The 23,935-nt window shown below is 38.0% G+C and overlaps 1 protein-coding gene across 5 annotated transcripts in view; it reads right to left on the reverse strand.

Moving 5' to 3' along the window:
• The window catches only part of ATG2B (autophagy related 2B), a 64,767-nt gene that overhangs the window by 3,297 nt on the left and 37,535 nt on the right, over positions 1-23,935 (reverse strand). For 4 of the 5 annotated variants that reach the window (XM_081048570.1, XM_081048569.1, XM_081048566.1 and 1 more), the window contains 19 exons: positions 23,794-23,874; positions 22,421-22,527; positions 22,162-22,254; positions 21,561-21,631; positions 21,080-21,156; positions 20,625-20,795; positions 18,919-19,060; positions 16,997-17,199; positions 15,752-15,978; positions 14,646-14,754; positions 13,660-13,854; positions 12,881-12,982; positions 7,562-7,640; positions 7,037-7,244; positions 4,543-4,612; positions 4,115-4,197; positions 3,108-3,229; positions 2,702-2,856; positions 1,623-1,772 (listed from right to left, as the gene is read on the reverse strand). In XM_081048570.1, the coding sequence (XP_080904696.1) occupies positions 1,623-1,772; positions 2,702-2,856; positions 3,108-3,229; positions 4,115-4,197; positions 4,543-4,612; positions 7,037-7,244; positions 7,562-7,640; positions 12,881-12,982; positions 13,660-13,854; positions 14,646-14,754; positions 15,752-15,978; positions 16,997-17,199; positions 18,919-19,060; positions 20,625-20,795; positions 21,080-21,156; positions 21,561-21,631; positions 22,162-22,254; positions 22,421-22,527; positions 23,794-23,874 (2,445 nt within the window). The remainder of the gene's footprint in view (positions 1-1,622; positions 1,773-2,701; positions 2,857-3,107; positions 3,230-4,114; positions 4,198-4,542; positions 4,613-7,036; positions 7,245-7,561; positions 7,641-12,880; positions 12,983-13,659; positions 13,855-14,645; positions 14,755-15,751; positions 15,979-16,996; positions 17,200-18,918; positions 19,061-20,624; positions 20,796-21,079; positions 21,157-21,560; positions 21,632-22,161; positions 22,255-22,420; positions 22,528-23,793; positions 23,875-23,935) is intronic. The other variant, XM_081048567.1, reaches the window with a different exon arrangement.

Raw genomic sequence — 23,935 nt, forward strand, 5'->3', positions numbered from 1 at the left:
AACACACAGGATGTTTTCCCTTAATCTTGGAGTTCTTAATATCTAAAAAGAAGAAGAAATATTTATCCCCATTGAGGAACCTCTATTTAAGAGCGTTTTTATATGGATTCAGATTCAGTCTCATCAAGCATCCCCAACCGTCTGAATCCCAGCTCACTGCTGTCACCCTCCCTTCCTTCAGTCTTTGCAGGGACAGCTTTAGAGAACGACAACTGAACAGCAGGCCCAAACCCCGGCTCCAACCCTGGCCCCCTGCCCACTCTCCATGGCCGTTCTTCCTGAGCCTGTCCCCTCACCTGTGACAGGGAATGCCATCTACCTTCAAGGGTTCCTATGCACTTGGCACAAAACAAGCACATAAATATTTATTTTAGAATGAATACAGATGAAACCAGGCAACCATTCTGCAAACTGCACAGTGCTACATATCCAACAGCTATTATTATCCTGCTGTCAACTGCCCCTGCTATGTCTTGAACCCCAGGACCATTTTTACAAACCTGATTTCTCACATGTCTACTGGTAACTGGCCCAGTCCTGACAAAGTAGGAACAGGTCTGACTGGTAATTATCTCTCTTTGTTCTCCCAACTAAATCTCTTTTTCATAAAGGTGACCAGTCTTGCCTTTATTTATCCACTAATACATTTCTGGGGGTTCCCCCTCAGTGGTCTTTCCACCACTGTGGTTTGGGATCACAGAGGCTAACTTTTGTCAGGTGAAAAAGACTGTTCTGCCTGTCAGCATATGATGGGGACAACAGCCTTAATGAAATCCTAATACACAAATCAATCGTAAGTAAAATGACCTCAAACAATGTGTCATATTAAAAAGAATGTCACAAAAGATTAAGACAGGGAATGCCTTTGAAAACAGCCATAAAATCAGGGTTCACTGGTGCAAATAAAGTACAACTTGGTCATATTTAATAGACATCAAGACTCAAATAGTCACAAATCACCATGTCCCCCAACAATTTCCTGCACATATCAACAAGAGGACATTCGTGGACATTCCCGTAGCAGTGTTTCAGGGAAAAAATGGAAAGCAAATGTCTACCAATAGGAAAACACATAAATTATCTCTACTCATACCGTGAAATGCCACAAAACAGTTGAAATTAGATCTACATCATCAACATGGGTTTATCTGGAAAGTTAGGATACCTATAACACCATTTATGTGAACTTTTAAAATACAAACAAGAGTATGTTTTGCTTATGAATACACACTTGTTCAGATAACTCTGTACTATCTTCAGGACAGGGAAGGCAGGGGAACGGGACCACGAGGCATTCACATGAAAAGCTGCCTTTTTAAACAAATCGGAGGTAAGCATAGCAGAGTGTGAACGTGTGTTGGGCCCCGTGGGTGAGCCCCTGTGCTGGCTCTTACTCCTGCTCGCTCGTGGGGGGAGGCAGGTCACTGCTGCTCCCGGGCACCCAGTGGCCACCCCGCGGCTCTCTTCTCCTACCTGATGCAGGGATTTGCCCTCATAGTTGGCAGCAGTGCCAAGTGAACTCCCACGGGTCCTTCAGAACAAACTCCAACCACAGGTGCCCTTTAGATAAAAGCCTGGGAAGCGTGGGAGAGGTTCTGGCCTGTCGCCCGAGAATCACCTACCTCTTTCACGACACTGTAGGCCTTGGCCACGCCTTCCCTCAGGTCTACTGGCTGCTGGGCTAACCGATGATGAGGAAACCTTCTCATTTTCTTGGGCTCGATAGCAAGGGTACCCGGAGACACCATGTCATAAGCAGTCTCGGCCGCGGCCTGGACCATTTATCAGAAAGTAGAAGTGAATGAGAAGCAAGTCTAGAGAGGCTCCAACGGGGCACTTCCCACAGGGCCTGGGGAAGGACGGGGGCTCATGCCCGCACACGGCACTTCCACAGTGCTTGATTCTTTACCACAGGACTTACGACTTTTATAAGAACATGAAAGCGTACATTAAAAACCAACACTATCTGGATTGAGCTGATTTTTTCAGGCCCTTTACTACCCTCTCAGAACATTCTCCAAGTGACCGGGTTAGTCAAGAACGCAGGTTCTAGATAAGGTCAGTTGGACCTTAATACTTGATGTAACAAACCTTAGAACAACTACTGTTTGCTCTGTAATTCTCTCTTTACATTTAGCTATGGTTTTTTTCACATAAATGTGGTAAAATAAATCCGCAGCTAGCTTAATGGCTATCATTTACAGTAGTTTCTTGGTTTTTGAACGCTTCCATTGATGAACATTTCGGTTTACGAACGCCATAAATTTTATGGATCTATGCTATCATTAGATAGTAAAAGTCACACTAAATTTGTAGTTTTAGGGGTTTATTTTAAAGGTCTGGAACAGATTTACCCATTTTGCAATACTTTCTATGGGGAAACCGCGCCTCAGTTTTGTTTCAGAACTCAATCAAACAGGATTCCGAAATGGATTACATTCGAAACCGAGGTAACACAAAATAGGCAAACACATTTCACACTGCATTCCACTGCTTTTTTTTTTTCTACAAATAACGTAACACTGGACAGCTAAGCAATTTAAAAAGCATAGTATTAAATCATTACAAATAATATACCTATTCTCATATTTTATTAATTTTGTATATTTCCACAGCATCGTTTTTGAAAACAAAAATAACCCCACTGTTTTATAAAGACCCTTCTTCTTTGTATAGGGTCAGGTAGCCTATGAAAAGATACCTGTATGGTTTGAACCATTCGATTGGTGAGTTCTAGAGCGGCCATGGCTGTAGAGGTGCCAAAGGAGGCGGCGCCTCTCTGAAATCCTCTGACAATGCGGCCATCCTTCCGGTACTGCTCTATCGGTAACCAGACCAAGTCCTTCAGGCCTTGCACTGCAACAGGCAACAGACACACAGCAGTCAACAAGCGTGCTGAGGCTCAGATCTCTGCTATCATTCTAACCCTGGGGCTTGCTTGCAGCCCCTGAAATGGGAGACAGAGTTTTGTGTATATGACTACAAATATAGGTTTTCTAGAAAGACGGTCCTCATGTAGACTCTCAAAGGCATCCGTAACCACAAAAAGGTTAAGCATCACCGATCAGGCAAAATAAATCATCTTCTGATTAAAAAAGGAAACTTACCTAATTGTACTAGTGAGTGCATAGGCCCAACACCTCCCAGGATGCCCGGTAGCTGGTTTTTCTTAATGTCAGTAAGCCATTCGGTGATTGCATACGAAAATAATTTGTCAACACCTAGCAAACTAGAGCAAATGACTATTAGTATAGAGGAAGGAAAAAGAAATGTATAGCTTTAGATAAGTTTGGGGGAATTTTTTAACTTAAAAGAAAATTTACAAATTACAAAGACAAAATAGTATAATAGATATTTAGTCTGAATATATAAATACATATAAAAATACATGTATATACACATACATATAATCCAATTATAGTGTTAATTTCTACAAGGCTTAGGTATTATGAATAGCTGTGTTTTTCCACTGTTCTTACTTCTTGAACATCTAAACCTCTGGCATAGGATTAACTCAACATCTACCGTGTTTCCCCCAAAATAAGACCTAGCCAGACAATCACTTCTAATGCATCCTTTGGAGCAAAAATTAATATAAGACCTGGTATTATATTACACTACATATTATATTATATTATGTTATGTTATATTATATTATATTATACCCGATCTTACAGGTATTATAGTAAAATAAGACTGGTCTTATATTAATTTTTGCTCCAAAAGACGCATTAGAGCTGATTGTCCAGCTAGGTCTTATTTTCAGAGAAACACGGTACAAATTGCCATATGGTTCTTAGCTACTAAGAACCATTGTTTTCTGAATTTAGTCTAGTCTTTTCACTAAACAAACTGATTTACAACTTTGGGAAATTATGAAAAAATATCATAACTATAGCTGTGTTTGAAAAATACTTCTTTGTCAAACTTATTCTACTCTCTCAGAATGAAAACTAGACGCTAACCAGTAAGGATGCTCTAAAAATGAGCTCTCTGCAGCCGACACGATAAAAGAATTAAATTATATGTGCTTGCTAAGGAAACTCAATTTTAATTTGTTGTAAACTAATGTTAGTTACTATAGCTCAAAGCCTCAGGTAATAATCCAACTTACCCATGCCGATAGAAAAGCCTCTTCAGCTTTAGTTCAGAACAATTTAACTGGGCTAGACCGATCAAAATCCCAGCTAACGTGCCCTTTAAAATGAAAAAAGCCCAGATTAATTTGTAAATTGAGAGACTCAACACTTAAAATAGTTGTTATTTGGGAAAGCCAAAGCAACACTCACTAATGAAGCTAAAACACTTAAAATGTTTGCAGTAAAAAAAACTGCTTTCATAATATGTATGACCCAATTTATATCAAATTGTACTCACGGGTTCTCAAGTAAAAACTATTGAATTTACTTTAAAATCAGAATTAAATTTTAAAATCTTATACATCATTTGAAACGTCTATGACATAAAACTTTTTTTAATTGAGTCTATCAGGAAAACAAACAAGGCAATTTTTTATACAAACTTTATACAAAGTTTGCAAACCTGATCCATTGACACGTGCTTTCCATGATAATCAAGTCGGATAGGAACTTCTGATGTGAATCTAAATTCTCTGAAATAAAGACAGGAGGGGAGTTATTATATTCAAAATTACTAATAGTTGAAATTAGATATAAATTAATTTGTTCAAACGGAGAATAAAACCCAAACCACAAAATAAATAAATAAAAATGCCTTTTCTTAAGGTAATATAACAACTATACTCATGTTAATCATCTTATAAATTGTATTTATTTTATTATATTTAAATTTGTTCACAAAAACTTTTTCGTAGTTTACTAAGTAATGTTTATCTTAGAAAAATTTACTCTGGCAGATATTCTCAATTCATACAGAGAACAAATTAATAAAAGCAACCTTCAAGATTAAACCAAATAATACCATCATTATCAACAAGTAAAAAGACAAGAGGTAAGATACTCATTTTAGCTCCATGATGAAGCAAAGGAGTTAGAAAAAAATGGACATGAAATCTCAGTTTTATCAGTTACATGGGAAGCAAACTTGGGCAAGTCACTTAAACTCTCTGACCCTAAATGTCTCTGCCAATACATTTTTTGAATGCCACCTACATTGGTGAATTGTAGTGAGCATTCTTGAGACCAATACTTGTAAATAGGGTATCGACACACAAATATTGGAATTGAGAATGAAATTATAATTATACACTGATGACACATCAAACAAAAGGAGAAGCTGGCTTCCAAAAGCTGGACTGTAAACTGGAACCAGAAACTCATTTTTTTCTACAGAGTATTGGTGATTACATACTAAGCCAGCCCACAAAGACATTTAACCTGCAGTAAAATGGAAATGCTGGATTCACATCAATCACACAAGAAGCCTGAGATCCAAGGTCCTCCCCCATCTTCTGAATACTCATCTCCATTTGGTTGTCTGGGCAACAGCCCGTTGACACCTGCCTATTGCTTTCTCACTTTCTTTTTCTCCAAAGCACATTAGGACGAATCATATGTATTAATTATTAATTAGGGATTTCTGTCTACTTTGCTCACCGTGGCATACATACAGTAAGTGTTCAATAAATACTTGTGGAATAAACTTTGAATAAATGTTTGGGGGGGGCATCACTTGCAAAATGCACTGAATTGGAGATGAAGACCTGTGTTCTAGTCCTGGCTTAGCCACTGTGCTAAGTCAGCTGAGCCAGTCAGCTCACGTCTCTGGGCGTTCATTTCCTCATCTATAAAATGAGGAATTTGGACTCTATCACTGGTTACTAGCCCAGAGTCCTGGACCCACTAGGAGCTATTAAAAGTAGAAACAGAAATCTATACACTATTTTAAATAGTCTAATGAAAACAATAAACACTTACATAGGTAAGTAAGTAAGGCTACACAAACTAAAAAGTGTCAAATTTCTTTGCTTTCAGGCCAGAATTTTAACAATTCAATTTCCTTTATACTGGTTATCCAGTGGTTACAAAAACCAAACTGGTAGTTTACATGTGATTAATATAAAATGAGAATACAAACTGTTACTTAGGATATACAATTTTTTTAGTAGAAACCATTTTTTAAAAGATCAAATAATAAAAGAGGTTCTTCTCTGTGGTGCAAATGTTTAGAACTACTAAAATCATCTATCTCAGGGTTTTGCCAATTCTCATATTGTTTTTTTTTTTAAACCTGTCATCAGTAGACAAGATATTTAAAACAAGAAAATACTTTAAAATAGTTATACTGCCCACTTTGAGCCAAAGTCTAACCTCAGAGCTCAGAGGAAAAGGCAGAATTTGGGGACCGCTGGTGTCAATGGGAGAGGAGCACGGAAAGCCAGGGAAAGTGGTCAATTGTCCCTCACAACACAGGTGGCTTGGAGCCTCAGCCTTTTCCTTCCAATAGAGCCAAGGCTCCACACCTACCCCAGGGGTGGAGAAAGAAACAAGACGGGAAGAATGAACGAGTGTGAAATGAGGGATAAGCTTGTGTAACCAGCTGGCCGCGTGGCTGGGCAGCAGTCACAGCAGACAGCAGCAGCACAGGGGCTGGGGTTCCGGACATGCAACTTACCCAGGGAGGGCAGGGTCAGGAAAGACACGACAGTGATGGAGGGCAGCCAGAAAACTAGACAGAACATTCCCGTGAGGAATAAGAAGGAATGCTGAAGTTGAGATGGATAACGGAAACGCGGGAAAGGACAGCCGTGTGAGGAGGCACAAAGAAGCCATACCAGTGACGGGAACGAGAGGGACAGGTGGAGGACAAAGGTAGGAGCTGAGGAAAAGGGAACCCCTGCTACAGAATCAACAGAGATACATCCTCACCAAGGGTTACCCTGTGTAAACGAGAGAGGGAATTAGGTGGGACCACATACAAACAAACATACCAGTTGATTATATGGCAGTGCAAAGAAAAGCTGACGTGACCTCCTGACTACCTGTACACAAACGCGTTCAAGGACAAGCTTCAAAACTAAAATAACGTCCTCTGTTATCCAAATTAAATGATTTACCTGAAAAACACAGGCTGATCACTAAATGAGGCTTCTTCGGCCGCGAAGGCCTTCTGCGCCTCCCCATTAACCACTTCCGCTGAGTTGGCACTGTCATTTTGGAAAGGATGCTTTGGCGCAGGGAAGGAAAGAACGACGTTTGGCTCCTTTGAGGTACTTAAATGCCTTGGCAAACTGCAGGTGACATCAGCTCCAGGAGACTTTTTAACTGAACATGTAATGTGGACATTTGAAAAATTAGGTAGTCTTCCTTAGAGTAACCATTTAAATCAATCTAGATTTAATTTGTGTTGCTACATTTTATTTAATAAAACACAATTACTACTACAGAGAAAATTGACTTTCACCTTTTAAATTACTACTATTACACAAACTACATTTGCATAACTTAATAAAAATAAACACAGAACACATTTATATAAATGAGAATAAAGATTGCAAGTACATTCTCAAAAAGGCCTCATAAAAATCAAAACCACTCCAGATACCTGTTACAGGCTTTTTCAAACTACATATATTTAGTACCTTCTGGATCTGGAGCCATCAGAAGCTCTACTTCTGTAGAAAGACTTGTGAAGAAATCCTTCAGGAAGAACAAGGCATCCTAAAATTAAGAGGTATAATTATAAGTAACACGGAAAAAGGTACATCTATTGCTAAAACTATGAAACAAAGTATGTTAAAGTCTCATATTTTACTTATTATTCATATACAGCTACAATTTATTCAGTCCTTACTTTGTGTTAGGCATTCTCTCTCTCTCTCTCTCTCTCTCTCCCCCCCTCTCCCTCTTTCTTTCTCTCTCTCTCTCTCTTTCTCACGCACCCTTTGCTAATTCTTACAACTCTGAGAAAATTAATTTATAGATGTGAACATGAAGACACAGAGAAGTTAAAAATCATAGTTATTTCTAAATCACAGTACGTTTCCGTTTCCTTAGAAACACAGCATCCTCACTCAGCCCCGCTCTCGCTCTGCACTGCCGCGGTAACGTTATTAACCATAGTAATGGCAGCCAGCATATCCTCCGTACTTGCATGTGCCTTAAAAGTTCTTAATGTCTTATTTCTGCCTTTACCACTATGTTTTATTGCCTTGATACATTTTCTTCATTGGACATGACATTCAAAACAAAAATTAAAAATAAATAAAATCACCCACGCACTGTGGTCTCTTCTGAATTTACAGTTATAAACAAAACTGGATGGCTCTGTCTGGATGCTATATACGCAATCCCTATTGGCCCGTTATCAGCAGCTTCGTTTTGCCTACCTTACTCAAACCAACAAGTCCATTTTGGAGAAGAAAATTCAATGCCTGAGCCTATTCTTTCTTATTCTTCCCTTCTATTTAAAAAAATTCTAAGTTAATATAAAACATTAATGTACTAAAATGCAATGCGAAGGTGAATCATAGAATCATGATATTTGGTAGGTAGCACACTGGAAGTTTGCCTGGCAATTCCCAAGGATCTGATCGACTACTGATCGCATTGATCAGACTACTGATCAGAAGTATAAATGACACAAGTTAGAAAGGTATTTTTCTGGGTAAGTAGCACATGGGAGACTGGGGGGTGGGACTGAAGAACAAGCAGGTGGTTTAACGGCTTTGGGAATATTCTTGCAGGAGGGTAGTGGGTTCATGAATTGTTGTTACATCATTATGCCTTACAATATATTTCATGTACTTTATAAACTATTTACATCATGCACATTTATTATATATTACTATACATATCTCCCAAGTAGTACATATTAATAAAATGCTAACAAAGTTAACAGTATATAAAACATTCTTTGGCCACTAGATGGTGATATTTTACTGCTATAAATGTTTTGACTCCATGGCTGCCTTCAGAGAAAGGCAGAGAAAATTCAGGTATAAATGTGCTCTGAAAAAAAAAAAGACTAAAGAGACAGTGGTTTTTACCCATTTTACTACAAATGCACAAAGTAACAAAGGGATACTAATAATTAGCTTTCAAAATGCTCTCAGAATTTTTTATTTTGATGTTTATGCTAAACTTTACAACTCAGTAAGACAACTTAATTTTAAAACTAGCAGCACACAGACATTTCACAGAAAAAGGTACACAAATGGTGAATCAGCACATGGAAAGATGCTCCGCAGCATGAGTCATCGGGAAATCCAAGTTAAAAGCACAATGAACACTAAGTAAAATAACTAAAATTAAAAAGGCAACACCACTGCAACTCTCATGCATTACTGGTGGCAACGTCCAATGGCAGCACCCCCAGGGAAAACTGTCTGGCAGCTGCTTATGATGGTTAAACACACATCTATCCTAAGACCCAGAAATTCTTTTTATAATACCCAAGGAATATGAAAACATATGTCCATTAACGACCTGTACACAACTTTCGTAGCCGCTTTAGTCGTAAGAGCCAAAACCAAGGAAACAACCTCAATGAGCACCGCTAAGTAAATGGATAAACAAGTGGTACGCCCGTGCGATGACCTACCACTCAGCAACAAATGCACAGACCGCTGATACATGCTGCCATCTGGATGAATCTCAGACATAATGTGAGGAGAGGAAGCCAGCTCCAGCTCCACTGATACGAACTGTGGAACGGGAAAGACCAGCGGGTGGTGATGGGAATGAAATGAACGGTTGCTTGGAATGGAGACTGACTACAAAGGGACATGAGGGGACTTTGCAGGAAATGGTCCATATTTCAATTGCTGTAGTAGTTACTCAAGCGTATGTATTTGTCAAGCTCAAATTGTACACCTAAAACGAGTGCTTTTTATTACATGCAAATTATACCTCAATACTATCAATTTTTTAAAACTTTAAAAAATGTGGTTTACACTAAACTTTGACCATGAAATAGTTATTTCTAGTTCTAAGGTCCTATGCTAAAGGATGTTAACAGTACTAAAAAGAATTGCTTTTGATGTCATACCCTGAAATTAAGCAGTGACGCTGAAAAACCACAAGTGTGCCAACTGGGCTTGCTACATATCCATCATTTCCAGCCTCAGCCGAGCACTTACTTATCTGACGTGCATGGCCTTACATCCCATCTTACAACCCGAATTAGGCCCTGAATGCCTGTACAAAACAATGAATGTGGCTACTAAACTCCACTGCATTCTGTAGGCCCCGCTGGAGTGTCACCTCTTCTGGAAAGCCTTTCCTGATCCCCACTCACTCTTCCAAAGTCCCAGCCTGGCTTGGGAGCCCTCTTCTGCTGGCGCATATCATCCTCTGCCAATCTTGATCACCTGTACTCACCACAGGTGCTAAGTCACATTTGATGTTGGTCCCTCCACTACACCCAGATCTTTGAGGATGGCACATTTATTCACCTTTGTATCCCTGGCATCCTAGTAACCTGGGACGAGGTTCGCATTCAGCAACCGATTGGAAATTCATTGACCTATCTTCCCTGCACAGATTCCAGGCAGCACAATACTAAAATGAACACTAGACCAGGAGAGTCAGGATATCTGGTCCCTTCCTATTTCCGATCTCAAACTGCCTACCTCTGGTACCTGCATCACCTACTTAAGCCCCTAGAGGGAGCTCATTCCATCTGCCTAGTTTCCTGCCTACCCTACCAACAACACACTGAGCTTTGGAGGCAATTGTACTAAACTTCAACAGCAATGCAGCTTTTTAAAAACATGAGAATACAGTTTGGGGAATATAATCAATAATGTTGTAAAGGTTTTGTAGGGTGTCAGATGGGCACATGTCTCATTAGGGAGACCACTTCATGGACAGTGTAGATGCCTGACCACTGCACTGTATATCTGAAGCTGAAGCTGAATAATATTGTATGCCAACTATAATTTAATATATATATGGTCACGGGATATGGAGTACAGCATAGGGAATGGAGTCAATGGAATTGTAATAGATTTATATGATGTCAGAGGGGCAATAGATTGGGGGAGAGGGGTTATCACTTTGTGAGGGGTGAAATGTCTAACTACTACATTGTTTTGTACATCTGAAACTAATTGGGAAAAAAAATAACACGAGAAAACAATGTATTGCTTTCATACTCACTGTCTATGATCCAGTTAAGATAAAGTCAGAGGTTTGTTTGGTAAGAAAAATATTAGTCAAAGCATTATCATTCATCAACTGATTTGTTTTCAAAAAAGGATGAAAAACACAAATATTTGGTTTTGTACTCAGATGACCATTTGCTTTCTCAAAATATGATGTTTCAATCTTAGAAGATGCAAACTAGAAAGGATTTTTTTGATTAGTAATATGCTTCATTAAGGCTTGCATATTTTTTGCATGGCTTTGTTTTCCTAGGTTTCATATCTTGGGGAATTATTTCCCACTCCTCCTCAGTTTAGTCATAACATTTATTTCCCTGACTTTCCTCTAAGATTAATATTTCCCCATTTGAAAACCATAATGCTTTATAGTTCTGAATGAGAAATTAAGCTCAATATTAAAGAAAATCTATTAAGGAAAATTGGACTTGCTAAGTCTGGTAAAAATCATACTACAAAGATATATCTTGCTCAAAGTCCTCCTCACATGTGATTTTCCACAGATCAAATTTCTCCTAAATCCTTCATCATGTTCCTAGTAGGCCAATGTATGGATAAATTAAATTAAAATATGGGTATCAAAAGATAGTCTCATAATGAGAAAGCATAAATCTAAAGTACTCATGGGTAAGTGTTACTCAGCTCAGAAGCTACAAATGTTAAAGTTGTGCTAAATTTCTGTGCTTCGTACTACACCTTCTCTGAGATATGCCTATATTTTGTTTACAGTATAAATATTATTTAAGTTTATTCCTGAAGTATCTGTTAATTACTTACATGAGCCAACATTATTCAGTCGATATTATCTAAATGAACACATAATGCCACCCCACACCTATTCTGCTTCCAAACCTGAACTCACACCAATATAAGGCATAACAGGAGGGTTTTGTTATTCCAAAAGCAGATTATTTAAAAAACTCCACTTGTTTTCTTCAGTTGGTGTAAGCATTTTTGACCTTTAACACTGTGTGCCAGGCACCAAGCTAAATGTTTTATATACACTAATCTCACTGAATCCTCATTTTTAAAAAAACAATGATGCTACATGTGTTACTATTTCTTCCATTTACCAATGAAGAAACTGAGGCTTGGAGAAGCCACATAACTGTATAGTAAAGGAGAACTAAGCCAGGTCTGGCTCCAAGCCGGTCTCTTCACTACACTGCACTGCCACAAGGCATCGTATTTCATACACCTTGAAAAAAGTTTGTAGAAGAGGCACCAACTATGTTTTAAACAGCTCTCTGGGTCAAACCAAAACCCAGAATGATTTGATGGGATGCTTGTTAGAATATGAGAAAGTAGATTTCTTTCTGTCTTTCCAAAAACCTCTGTTGGTTGTGACCTGTTTAGGTGCCCCTTCACTAATTTGTCATTTTACCCAGAGCAGAAGGAATTCTCTCCCAGGGGCTGCGTCTAAGACACACCCCTTCATAACTTTGAATCAAACACATAAGGGATTCCTTTGATACTCTCTGAAAATATCTGCATAGCCGCATTAGGGGTATGTACATAAGAATTAGAGAGAATGAGAAGCAGGTTCAAGCGCTATGTCACGGAGACCATAAGAGGAAACTGGAGGTAACATCTAAGAGCATTTACTCACCAACAGTTCAGGTTCCAAACGCCTACTGAATCTGCTGTGTTCTTACCAATGGGAGACTGCTTCAATTATGCAACTTTCATCAAAGTTCATTAATAATAAACATATAATTCTACTGAATCAAGTTTCCCATTCTGAATGTGGGACATGTATTGCATCAGAACCCCATGAGTTATGCTTGCAGAACGAACCTGGTCAATATTGAGGCGAAGTGGCATGAGTGACACTCGTAAGCAGCACTCCTGGGGCGACCTGCCAGACTCCGGGCGCACGTGTAATGCTTTAACTGTCAGCTACAAAATAAGAAAGAGAAAAATATTTTCCCCCCAATGATATTATGACCTTGTTTGCATTTAAAAAACAGGAAAAACAAAAAAGAAAGAAAATAAAAAGTCCCGTTTCTATTGCCTTACAGAACAAAAAATGGCATTGTTTATCCTTTTTCCTTAAAAGCCTTAATCAGACTTTCTTGGGTACAAACTCCCTCAAGAATCTGATGAAAGATACGGGTTTTCTTTAGAGGAGAAACCCATATATAATGTTGTACGTGCAGTCTTGGAGGAGTCTGCAGGCCCCTGAAGCTAAACCATAGACCTATGTTCTAAAGACAGCTTCTGACATTTTCTTCTGAAAGTCCTGAGCTAATCATTTCTATCCTAGTAAAATTTAAAAAGCACTAGAAATCTGAACATTTCCAACAATACTAAATATTTTGTGTAATCATTATGGACTTCTGGTTTTCTTCAAGTACCCTTATATTGGCAATTATAGTTAATGGACCCTAGAAGTGACATGCAAAATGATTTTTAAAACATAAAAATTTAAGCTGCATATTTTAAATGGATTTTCATATTAAATTTAGAAAAAATACCCAGTAATTTTCCCCAATCTAAACCTTTTGCAGTTCAATATTAATAAAAACACTTTTCGAAAACTCATATAGCACAAACTATACAGTTTTCAATCTTACCATGTTGGAATGAGCTTTTCGAGGCATTTCTTTACTGCAATACAGGTACAAAAACTTATTCATTTGTGATGTTGCCAGACGATCTCGAATTTCCAGGTCTTGCACAATGAATACCTGGCGGGAGACTGGGTGTTCTAAGAGGCTGGAGTCACACTCTGGCTTGCACGGGGGGTAGACCTCATGCTGAAATTTCACCTTCACAGACAAGGAGAAGGAACACAGAGCAATCTTCACATTTGATTTAAACTAGATTTTCTCTTTCCAGTGCAAAATACCACTCATCGTTTTCTTTAAATGCTCAGCTTTCAATTCCACTTTCAGAGAACAACGTAACATCCATTTGTTCGCTTATGTATTGATCCATGTGTACCGTACCACACAAGGGTAAGTTTGACTGACATTTCTTATTTGACCTATCTTTTTTAAGCAGAACCCTCAACAGAAATAAGATGTGAAATTATCATCTTACATATCTATGAAATTGCTTGAAAATCAATCAGTGGCAGCAGGGTTTAAGTTCCAAAGGGGGCAAGGATACAATTACATATATGGAATTGGCATCACTGTAACATTACCACGTTGAACACCCTAAAATATGACACTTAGCACAATCGTAGAGAAGCTGACAGAATTAAATGCATGTGACGTTAGCAGTGCCCTGGCCCTGCTGTTCCCTAGACGCCCACAAAGGACCTGACAGATGTGCTATCCAGTAGCAGGCCTTCTCTGTAGATACTCCAGGGCGGTGGCTCCCCAGTGTGGTCCTGGGAAAAGCTGGGTCAGAATCACCCGAGAACTCACTAAAAATGCAAATGCATGGGCCCTACTAAAGCAGAAACCTCCCAACGCAGAAATTTTGGGGCTCAGCAATAGGTGTTTTAAGAAGCCCTCAAGGGGACTCTGATGCTTGCTCACGGGCGGGGTCCTAATGAAGTCCATCAGTGCTCCCACTTCTGGGGAATTTTCCTTTCAAAACGCCATCTTACCTTGCTTAATTGTATTTCCATTAAAAAGTCATGGTTTCTTCCTTTTCCCCCACATACCATATTACGTCCATGTCTTGTGGGTGTGTGAGACGGTGAACTGTGGGGACTGCTATAAATAAATTAAAGAAAATAAACACCTTTTGTTAAAGGCATATTCGAAGGAAGGTAATGAATGATATCAGGAAAAAATAACAAGATGAAAGGAGAAAATAAGATTACAGAACTGTCAGAACATTGCCACAAATTGTACGACTGTGAATTCAAACCACACCTTTTATACTTTGGGGACACTGAGAACACGACTTATTATTGCCATTATTTTGATTGTCCGTTTGCAAAACAGAAACACCTGAATACAATGTTGATGTTCGTATGACAAGGCAGACTTGGAAATGAGACCTCCTTACAGTCCCTTATTACTTCAGAAACCCCGGAGAGAGTACAAGTCCTAGAAATCCCCACGAATATAGAAAAGAATTATAGTGAACTCGGAAGTTTTAAAACATCATTTTTAAATAGAAAAGTCACTCCACCACTGTGCCCAAGATTACCTCTTCATGAAGCTTTGTCTGTTCCTCCCCACCCACTGAGAAGTTTGCCCCACTGTACCTAGTCCCTCTATCTAGTTCTCTTCCGGATAATGCACCTGTGGAACAAGTACTCCGGGGGAAGTGGCTCTCCGCTTGGTACCCAGCCGGACGCTGGAGGTTCGGGGGCACACATGGCCCCTGCCTCCTGATACACACACTTTACTTCACTGCCTTCATTTGCTCACATAACTGTCTCTCCCTCTAGAACTGAGGGCAGAGTCTGAGTCATATGGATTTCAGTGAATGTGCCTCTAACATAGGTTCTGGCACCTGGGAGGTACCCAAAAAATTATGCTGAATGGAAATGACTTAAGTCACCACATTTTAGTGAAAATACAAACACTGCAAATAAGTTTACAGAATGCAAAACTTTAACACTAACATTGAATAAGTGACATTTAAATTACATGGTTTTTAATACTACTATATTAATAATTCTTAAAATGATAAATGCTATGCATTTTTCTACAAAAAGAGTACATTGGTCTGCCAAATAAACTACAGAAATTAACTTACATGTAACTTTTAGCTGGAGAAGTAGGAGGGGCTGTTCCAAAATCCTTTCCTCCATAAAGATGCCAAACTAGAGAGACTTCTTTAACAACATACCGGACTACAGGCATGGGAAAGTGTAGTGGGGCTCTGCTCGTATCTGTCTTCTTAATGGGCAGACTAAAATAATTATCTCTTATCACAATTGTGTCATCGACCATTATTTTTACAACTGGTTCTTCTTCCTTCTCCTAAAATAAACAGGTAACACATACTGTCTTATCTCAGTAGAAACCACGGATTATCCTGCATATCTCACGGGGATTTCTTCATTCTACATTCTTTTTAGTAATTCCAGTATATAAAAATGGGATAAGTACCGACATAATCATCACATAAAATATTCTGCAATATTAACTACAAAATGGACTCTCTTTCTGCTCTATGTTAATCACTCCATTAGGATTTTTTACAGTCTTCAATTTGGCTTTTATTATTTGATTGACAATAAAAAAGACAGAATTAGCATGTGTGTATGTGTGAATGTATATGTGTAAGTATATTTGTATGTGTGTGTCTGCGTATAATTCTTTAATTCAAAGTCAATACTGCATTCCAAATCTGACATATTTCAATATGCTGATCAAATTACCATATCCCTAATAATGAGCTTATCCTGAATTTGATTGCTTTTATTTTTTTAATTTCCCAGAACTTAGTCAAACAAATACACTCTGGGCAGTTTACTACTGGGCAGTTTAATACATATATACACTACATAGTGATTCATTTTGAATGGGGTTCAATTCTAACACCAATGCTTACCCATTTTGGTTAGTGAACTGTGGATTCATTAAATCCATGCTTTTTAAGTGTGAGCATGACTCTAAAATGGAAATTATATATGTCCACCAAGCCTTCACACAAACCTTTCCCAATTCTTGGATTAGCAACTCGGCAGCACTTCTTTCTGCCATCTAATTTCACCCTGAAGAGTTATCTTACTACATACAACATCTGTAGTTGAATAATCCATGTGGGAAATTTTGCAAATATAGAGAGCATTGTTTTCTGAGTCTTTGAGAGATGTGCCATAGAAACAGTAAAGTATAACAAAGATTTACAAAGCATCAGTAGTAAATTACAAAATAAAGTCATTCTGAACTGCAAAGAGTTAAAAAAAATCTAAAGAATCTTTATCGTGTACCATTTGGTCAATTTAATTTGTAACACTCTCGTAAGGCCTCAATTATGTTATAAGTTTCTTACCTGAATGGTTGCTCTTGGTGCAAAAAGAATGCAAAAGTCGTCATTTTCAGTGGGCACACCTGTCATTGTGTCACTAATCAAGTGGTGGGTGAATGAGGCGTAAGTGGGGCCGGGCTCCTGGGACACATTCCCGCTCTCATCTGGAAACAGGAAGAGGTCTGAACAACATGGCTCCTGAGGGTGAGATTTTTCATCCACAACACCTGGGTACAAAGATTACGGCATTCAGTACTGGCACATTCAGAAGCATCAACAGGAACAATTAGTAAGCATTTTAACCATATGTCAGATACACATTACGTTGAGTGCTTTCACCTGCAGTATCTCATTTTTTCCCTTAAAATTACCCTCTGACTACTAAAAAAAAAGATTAACAAGAAGTTTGAAGTTCTCTAAGAAAAGAGTAAATGACGGCCTCAAAGTTATAGACAGTCTCCTCTGACCTATTTGGCGTTAGACAAGCTCAGGAATTCAGCAGTAGCTGGTTAGTGTTGACTAGAGTTTGGTTTTAGCCAGAATTTCATATTGACAATTCTATCCTGTGGGTGGAGCTCTGGAAGAAACTTCTTGGACAATATTGCAAGGGGAGGGAAAACTGGGTACACCCAGCAGTGCCTCATCTAAAACTATAGAAATTGTCTGCTTAAAGAGTTGCCCAACATGGCTTCAAGTGACCCCAAGCCACAAAAAGAGTATTTCTTGGGGTGCTGGGTACCCACATGGGAACCTGTTCTCACAATATGAAATTCATACAAGAGTGCATGTGCGCCAAAATCTCTATGTGAACATACATTTTTATACACTTATATTACATATTACAATAGATTCACTAAGTCTTTCTCCATCCAGTCATTCAAACTAAACATTGTGAGATAGACTGAGAACAATAAGATAAATAAAGTGACTATTTTAGCCTAGATTTTAAATTCTTCTATGGCAGCACCTTGAACTTATAAATCCTTACAAGTGCCCAGTGCCTAGCACAGAATCCTGTATGTTGAAATTGCTCAGTAAATAGTCATTCAATATTCTTTCCCACATAAGTAGGTTAGCTGCTAATATTTATTACAAATAATGTGGTACATAGGAAGCTAAAGCTTCCCATTTGCTTCTTTAGTTCTAATTTAGTCTAAATTAGAATGAGAGCAATCTTTAATGCTAAACTTTTATTACAACACAAAATAATTTTTAAAAATTAAGACTATACAACATATAGAAATGGCTAAATTCAACCAATTAGAAAACAAATATTTTTCAGATAGGTGCTTCAAATTATTTAGACGCTTCCAACTTGGCTTTCAAAGCTCCCTAACCGTCTGGTTCCTCCCTGCTTATCCAACTTTATTGTCTAATTCTTTTCAATACTACGGGGAAGTTTTGTTCTAGTAAGAGCCTGAACTGCTAGACCAGTAAGGCACGTGCATGCCTTTGTCCGAGCCTCCGCTGATGTTAATGACCTGGCCAAGATTATCTTCTCTCTCCCCTCTAGACACCTAAATCCTATCCCCTTTTTAAAAGCCAACTCATCTCACTTTCACTCAAGTCTGCTGAACCGATGCCAATCCTTTCCAAACAGTAGTTAGAATATATAACACATTCTGAAGTGCTTTACATCATTTCTGAATCGTTCTAAGTAGTAGCACGAGTCTGGCTTACTGCCACTTTGCCTTACTAAACTACAGCTACCAGAAAACATAAGCTTTGTCTTCCACTCAATCTCTATCCCCCACAACACCCAGGCCAGTGTTATTTAACTACTAGACACTCAGTGAACACAAGCTGATTGACTAATAAACATTCACCAAAACTCAGACTTGTCTTTTCTTCAATAAATTACTCATTGGAGAATTTGTAAGAATACAAATAATGGCAGCCTCGTCTACAACATCAAGCTTCCAGAGAAAAGTCCCGGTCTGCCTTACCATTAGACCGCGGCTTTACAGACGAAGAGGCTTGGTGCACGTCAATCTCCTCCATCGCGTCACTCATCAGATCTCGTAAAATTTGTTGATCTGCTTCAGGAAGTACTGGACCTCGTGAGGATGATCGACCACCAGACTCTACCTGCAGTCAAAAGACCCAATTAAAAATAACTGAAAGGGCTGTAAAAAGCGAACTATTTAACATTATTTTGTCCTGGAAATAGACTACATTTTACAAAACACCAGAAAGAGGGACATATTCATTTTTCGACATTCTGCCCAGCAGCTGTTGAATTTTCATTTTAAGTTTTTAGTTTATCATCACCCCAACAACTACTGGCAAACAGAAAATAAATGTGTCATTGCCTCAAAACCAGCACGGAGAACTGGAAGCTTGAAAAGGCAACACATTAGAAGCGAGGCAGGGTGAAAACAAGTGCCGTAAAGCTGGGGGGTAAGGCATCTTGCTCTGTAGTCTGATCTGTTCCGATCTGCTGGCTACAACTACTTCCACTCCTTTGAGACAAAGTCACTGCAGGTCAGCACCTCATTTGGGAGATGAGCAGATACTGCAGGACAGTAGGGGGCATGCACAAGAGGGGACATCTCTCAATGGGGGCTCATGGGGTTCAATTCCAGCACTGACACTTAGCCATTTTGGTTAGTGGATTCATTAAATCCACATCAGGCTTTTTAAATGTGAGCATGACTTTAAAATGGAAACATCCAATTTGAACAGAACAATTTAAAATAACTTTTTATAAACTGGACAATGTTTCCAAAAAGAGAATCAACAGCAGAGAGGGCATGTCACAAATCACCTTATTATCATCAGTGAGAATACGGCAGCAGTAAGGAATCGAAAGGAGAAGTGTAACACAAATGCAGTAGAGATCGTCCTGACGAAAGGCAATACAAGGCCAGTCAGACCCTCACTAGAGGCTCCATAACCTAAGAGAATTCTGTTCTCAGAAGAAGCTACGAAGAAGAATGAAAACACACTGAAAAATTAAAAAGTGCTGAACAAAGTGGACATTGTTCAATCTGGACATAAGTGAGTGCAGAGGTGTGACACTTGCAGGCATATGGAAGCACTGAACCGGTAATCAAAAAATCTGGCTTTTGTTGCTGTTTCTATTACTAATTGGGACAAACTGTCTAAATTCTCTGGGTTTTAGCTTATTCATCTGTAAAACAGAGATAATAATCTCTCTAACCTCTGCATCAAACTGGATTAAAGGAAATCACATATGGCAAAGTATACTGAAAACTGGACAGTATGATAGATAACAAATACGTAGGATAATATTATATGAATCAGTCTTCTGGTAATAATACTAACACCTGCCATCTACCTTCTCATAGCATTTTTACATACAAAGTTCTTACATGACATATGTTTTCTTTTTCCCTTGAGGACAGATGAAAATAACTTAAGTCTGGAAAAAAGTATTATGTTGGTTGAGGAGATTTATGTTCTGAAACAAAGAATATCAAACAGCAGAAAGATTTTCCAAAAAGGCCCATGGAATGACCTTTCCAGACCCCATCACTCTCAAAGTAAAGAACAGACAGAAGATTTTTCAGCTTCTTTTCTACTTTATGCCTGTCCTGAGACTTCACTGATGTGAACGTGTCACTCGCGTGCATGGAATGGGGCGGGGGGTGGGAGGGGTTGGTTCTAAGGAGCGATGCTGCCATTGTACCTTCGTCTTTTTTTGAGGGGCTCCAGGCTTCACGTCCGCCTTGTTAGCTGCATGTAAGTCCCCATAGCTTGCAATGTACTGAATGAGATTCATTAATGCAGCACACGAGTCTGAGCAAGTTCTGATATGGACAATATCACTGGAACAGTGCAGTTCAAAGCGCGAGTCGGCCTGGACAGGACACAGGGAAAAAAAGATGAAATGTTTTCCAAACAAAGGACAAAAATTTCTTTTTCTGGCATAGGTTTACATTGAATAAAATATAACATGACAACGTGTCTTGTCATAGGAAATATGTATTTATAATAACTCAATCTTAACTTTAAAATATTTAATCCATTTTTGACCAAAATTAGGTAAGTGGAAAAATAATTTTACAGTGCAGTCAATACTTTCTTAGTGTTTCCTATAAAAAATAAGACAAATAAAAATTTCCATTTATTTTAATAACTTACTTGCTCTCCATCAGAATCAGGTTTCACTGCAGTTATGGTTAATTCCAAAAGCCCCATATCCATCACACGAACATAATCTAAAATTATATAAATAAATAAAATGTCTGGGTAAGGCTTCCAAAAAATGGTTATCCAACCAACACCTAATAAAACTAGCATCTCTTTACAATTCATGGCAAGTAGTGTTACAAATATTTATAATGCAATGGAAATACAGTTTCATCCACAAAAAATCCTACAATTCACTTTATTTTAAGTAGAAACGAAATGTGTCATAGTAAATGGAGTACATGTGATTTAATGTACTTAGCAACATGACAACTTCAAACTGATATTTAATAAAATCCTTAGTTCACTGGCATTATTCTGGAGTTAAAATGCTTTAAAATATTCACGCACAAAAATCTGGTATTAAAATATTCATGTACACAAATGCTCTTTTAGCATTCGTCTAGTGCAGATTTTGGTTTTTAACTCTTACCTCTATTCAGATTTACAGTGACAGTATTACACTTGTCAGACAGGTGTAAAGCAGCTTCATCCAAGATTATTCTGAGAAAAAAACGATAAAATCAACATCTAAAAAACTAACCTCGAATATATGCCACATGATATATTATTTGAGTCATATGCAGCTTCTAACTTACAAATGCCATGTGACATTTCTTTAAAATTCACTGTTTATAAGTGCTAGACATATTTAAATGGTGTAAAACGTGAGATTAAATCATCTGCTCAAATTAATTCTAAATTTTCAGCAGTTGTTTTTTAATAGATGCCCAAATTCACAAGGTTTAAATTATGAAAATAAAGTATATCAGGTATTATGGGAAGTTTACGTACATATTTTAAAAAGTAAACTAAAAATCTCAAGAATTCATTTCCTCCCTAAAAATGAAATACAGTAATAAACAGAAGAGATGGGACAAATCATCTGAGACAGAAAAATTGAAAATTGAGATAAAGAGACATGACTATTAGTAAAAGAATGTTGATTTTAACAAAAGATTGAGACTTTAATAAAAGGGTTTAGGGAAGTAGCAAGCAGTATGTTTTGAATACAATGAAGTTCACACAGGTACCTGAGAGTAGAAGATGATTTATCCAAGGCAACACTACTTGAGACACTGAATGTTTCCACAGTAAGAAGAGATCGGATTGGCAAATAAAGAGGCCTAAGACCAAAAAGAAACAACAGAACATCAGTCTGCTGCAACAACAGAAACACCCTTTAAAGAGCATTTGGAACCTTAACTCTACTGAATTCAATGATTTTTTTTTCCAAAACTTAGTACATACTTTAAATGATAAAATTTTATTTTGTTCCATTTGTGAACTAACCTATAATCAAGTGCACAGCTCCAGAGATGAACATGAAAAGTTGTAAATGAAGTTGGAGGATTATACCCCAGAACAGGTTCATCAGCAATATTCAAGAAGTATAAAATCTATAATCACAAAAATATAAAATGCCCTGCTTTAGAAGAAAAAAAAAGTTTTGATATATCATTAATACCAATGTAAAACAAAGTATCTCACAGAAAAAGCAACCATTTATTGGAAAATCATAATGCTAAAAGAAAAAAAAATCATCATTTTGAAGGAATTCATTTCAAAAAGTATCTGCAAAACTGGACTTTGAAATAAAAAGTCCCATCCAACAACTGCAATGCTACAGAAACCTTAGAAAAATCATATCTTAGGAAACCAACCAAGTAGGTATAATATACTTTCACATTATTTTGCTTGGAGCAATTCTTGAAAAAAACATTTTCCTAAAGACTGCTTAAAACTATCCATCTGGTTTTCTATATAATCCATTGTTGGGAGAAGTTTTTTATCCTTAGTTTGTATCTAGTTCAGTCTGAAAACCAGTCCTTCTCACCTACGTGTATTCTCACATATTTCTAATCTAAGCAAACAAGGTTAGGCTAAATCTCTCCCTTACAGACCGGTCAATGTTCATACTCTCCCACTGTACAGATGAGAGAGAGAAAGAGAGAGACAGAGGCAGAGACAGATATAGATAGATATAGGTACAGATAGAAAATCTTCTCACGTTTCTATAGATAGGTAGACAGGCAAACAGAATATCTCATGTTTCCTAAATGCTTTTATGAAAAAAGCCTTCTGAAAATATTCAAGTTTAAAATAATTTATTATTTTCCCAGCACAAAGAAACGGTTCCTCTTTTCTAAGGAACATGAACAAGACCCAATGGACTTGTTTTCATTCTCACATAAACCCAAAGTTTCCTGTGAAACACAACCAACTGTATTTCGTTAACCATATACAATTACCAGACTGGAAATTAATTACAGAAATCCTTACAAGTGTCTCAAACCATGTTATTGGCCTACAGAATAATTATGAAATTATGGCACTTAAAAAGAATATATGGTTATGAGTGCAAGTCCGACACATGATTTGTTGTTCCTCTGTGCCAGGTACCAGAACACAAAGTCCCTTTTCATGACATAAACGATAACTCTGTCTCTGAAATGTTTAGGGACCAAACTTGAAGGTTTCCAAACTAAAAATCAATCACAGTTCTGGAGTGGTGATAATCTTCTGTTTCCTAACCTAAGAGGGGGCTGCTCATACACGAGTGTTTACTTCATGATTACTCACTGAGCTGAACTTATAAATAGTACATACGTCACGTCAATATAAAGTACAAAACTCGACGGGCACATCCATACCAGCGCTCTCACCTGCTCGTGCCAGCTCAGCCCGGAAGGGAGCATTCTGTGCTGGAGAGTGGCTCCTTTCAGGCCTACAGCAATGAGAAATTCCTACAGAGCAACAACATAAGGAATTACATTCGTCACCTACTCAGTCCTCCAATTCAAAACT

Source organism: Rhinolophus hipposideros (genome assembly GCF_964194185.1).
Source record: "Rhinolophus hipposideros genome assembly, chromosome: 5".
NCBI classification, from domain to species: domain Eukaryota; kingdom Metazoa; phylum Chordata; class Mammalia; order Chiroptera; family Rhinolophidae; genus Rhinolophus; species Rhinolophus hipposideros.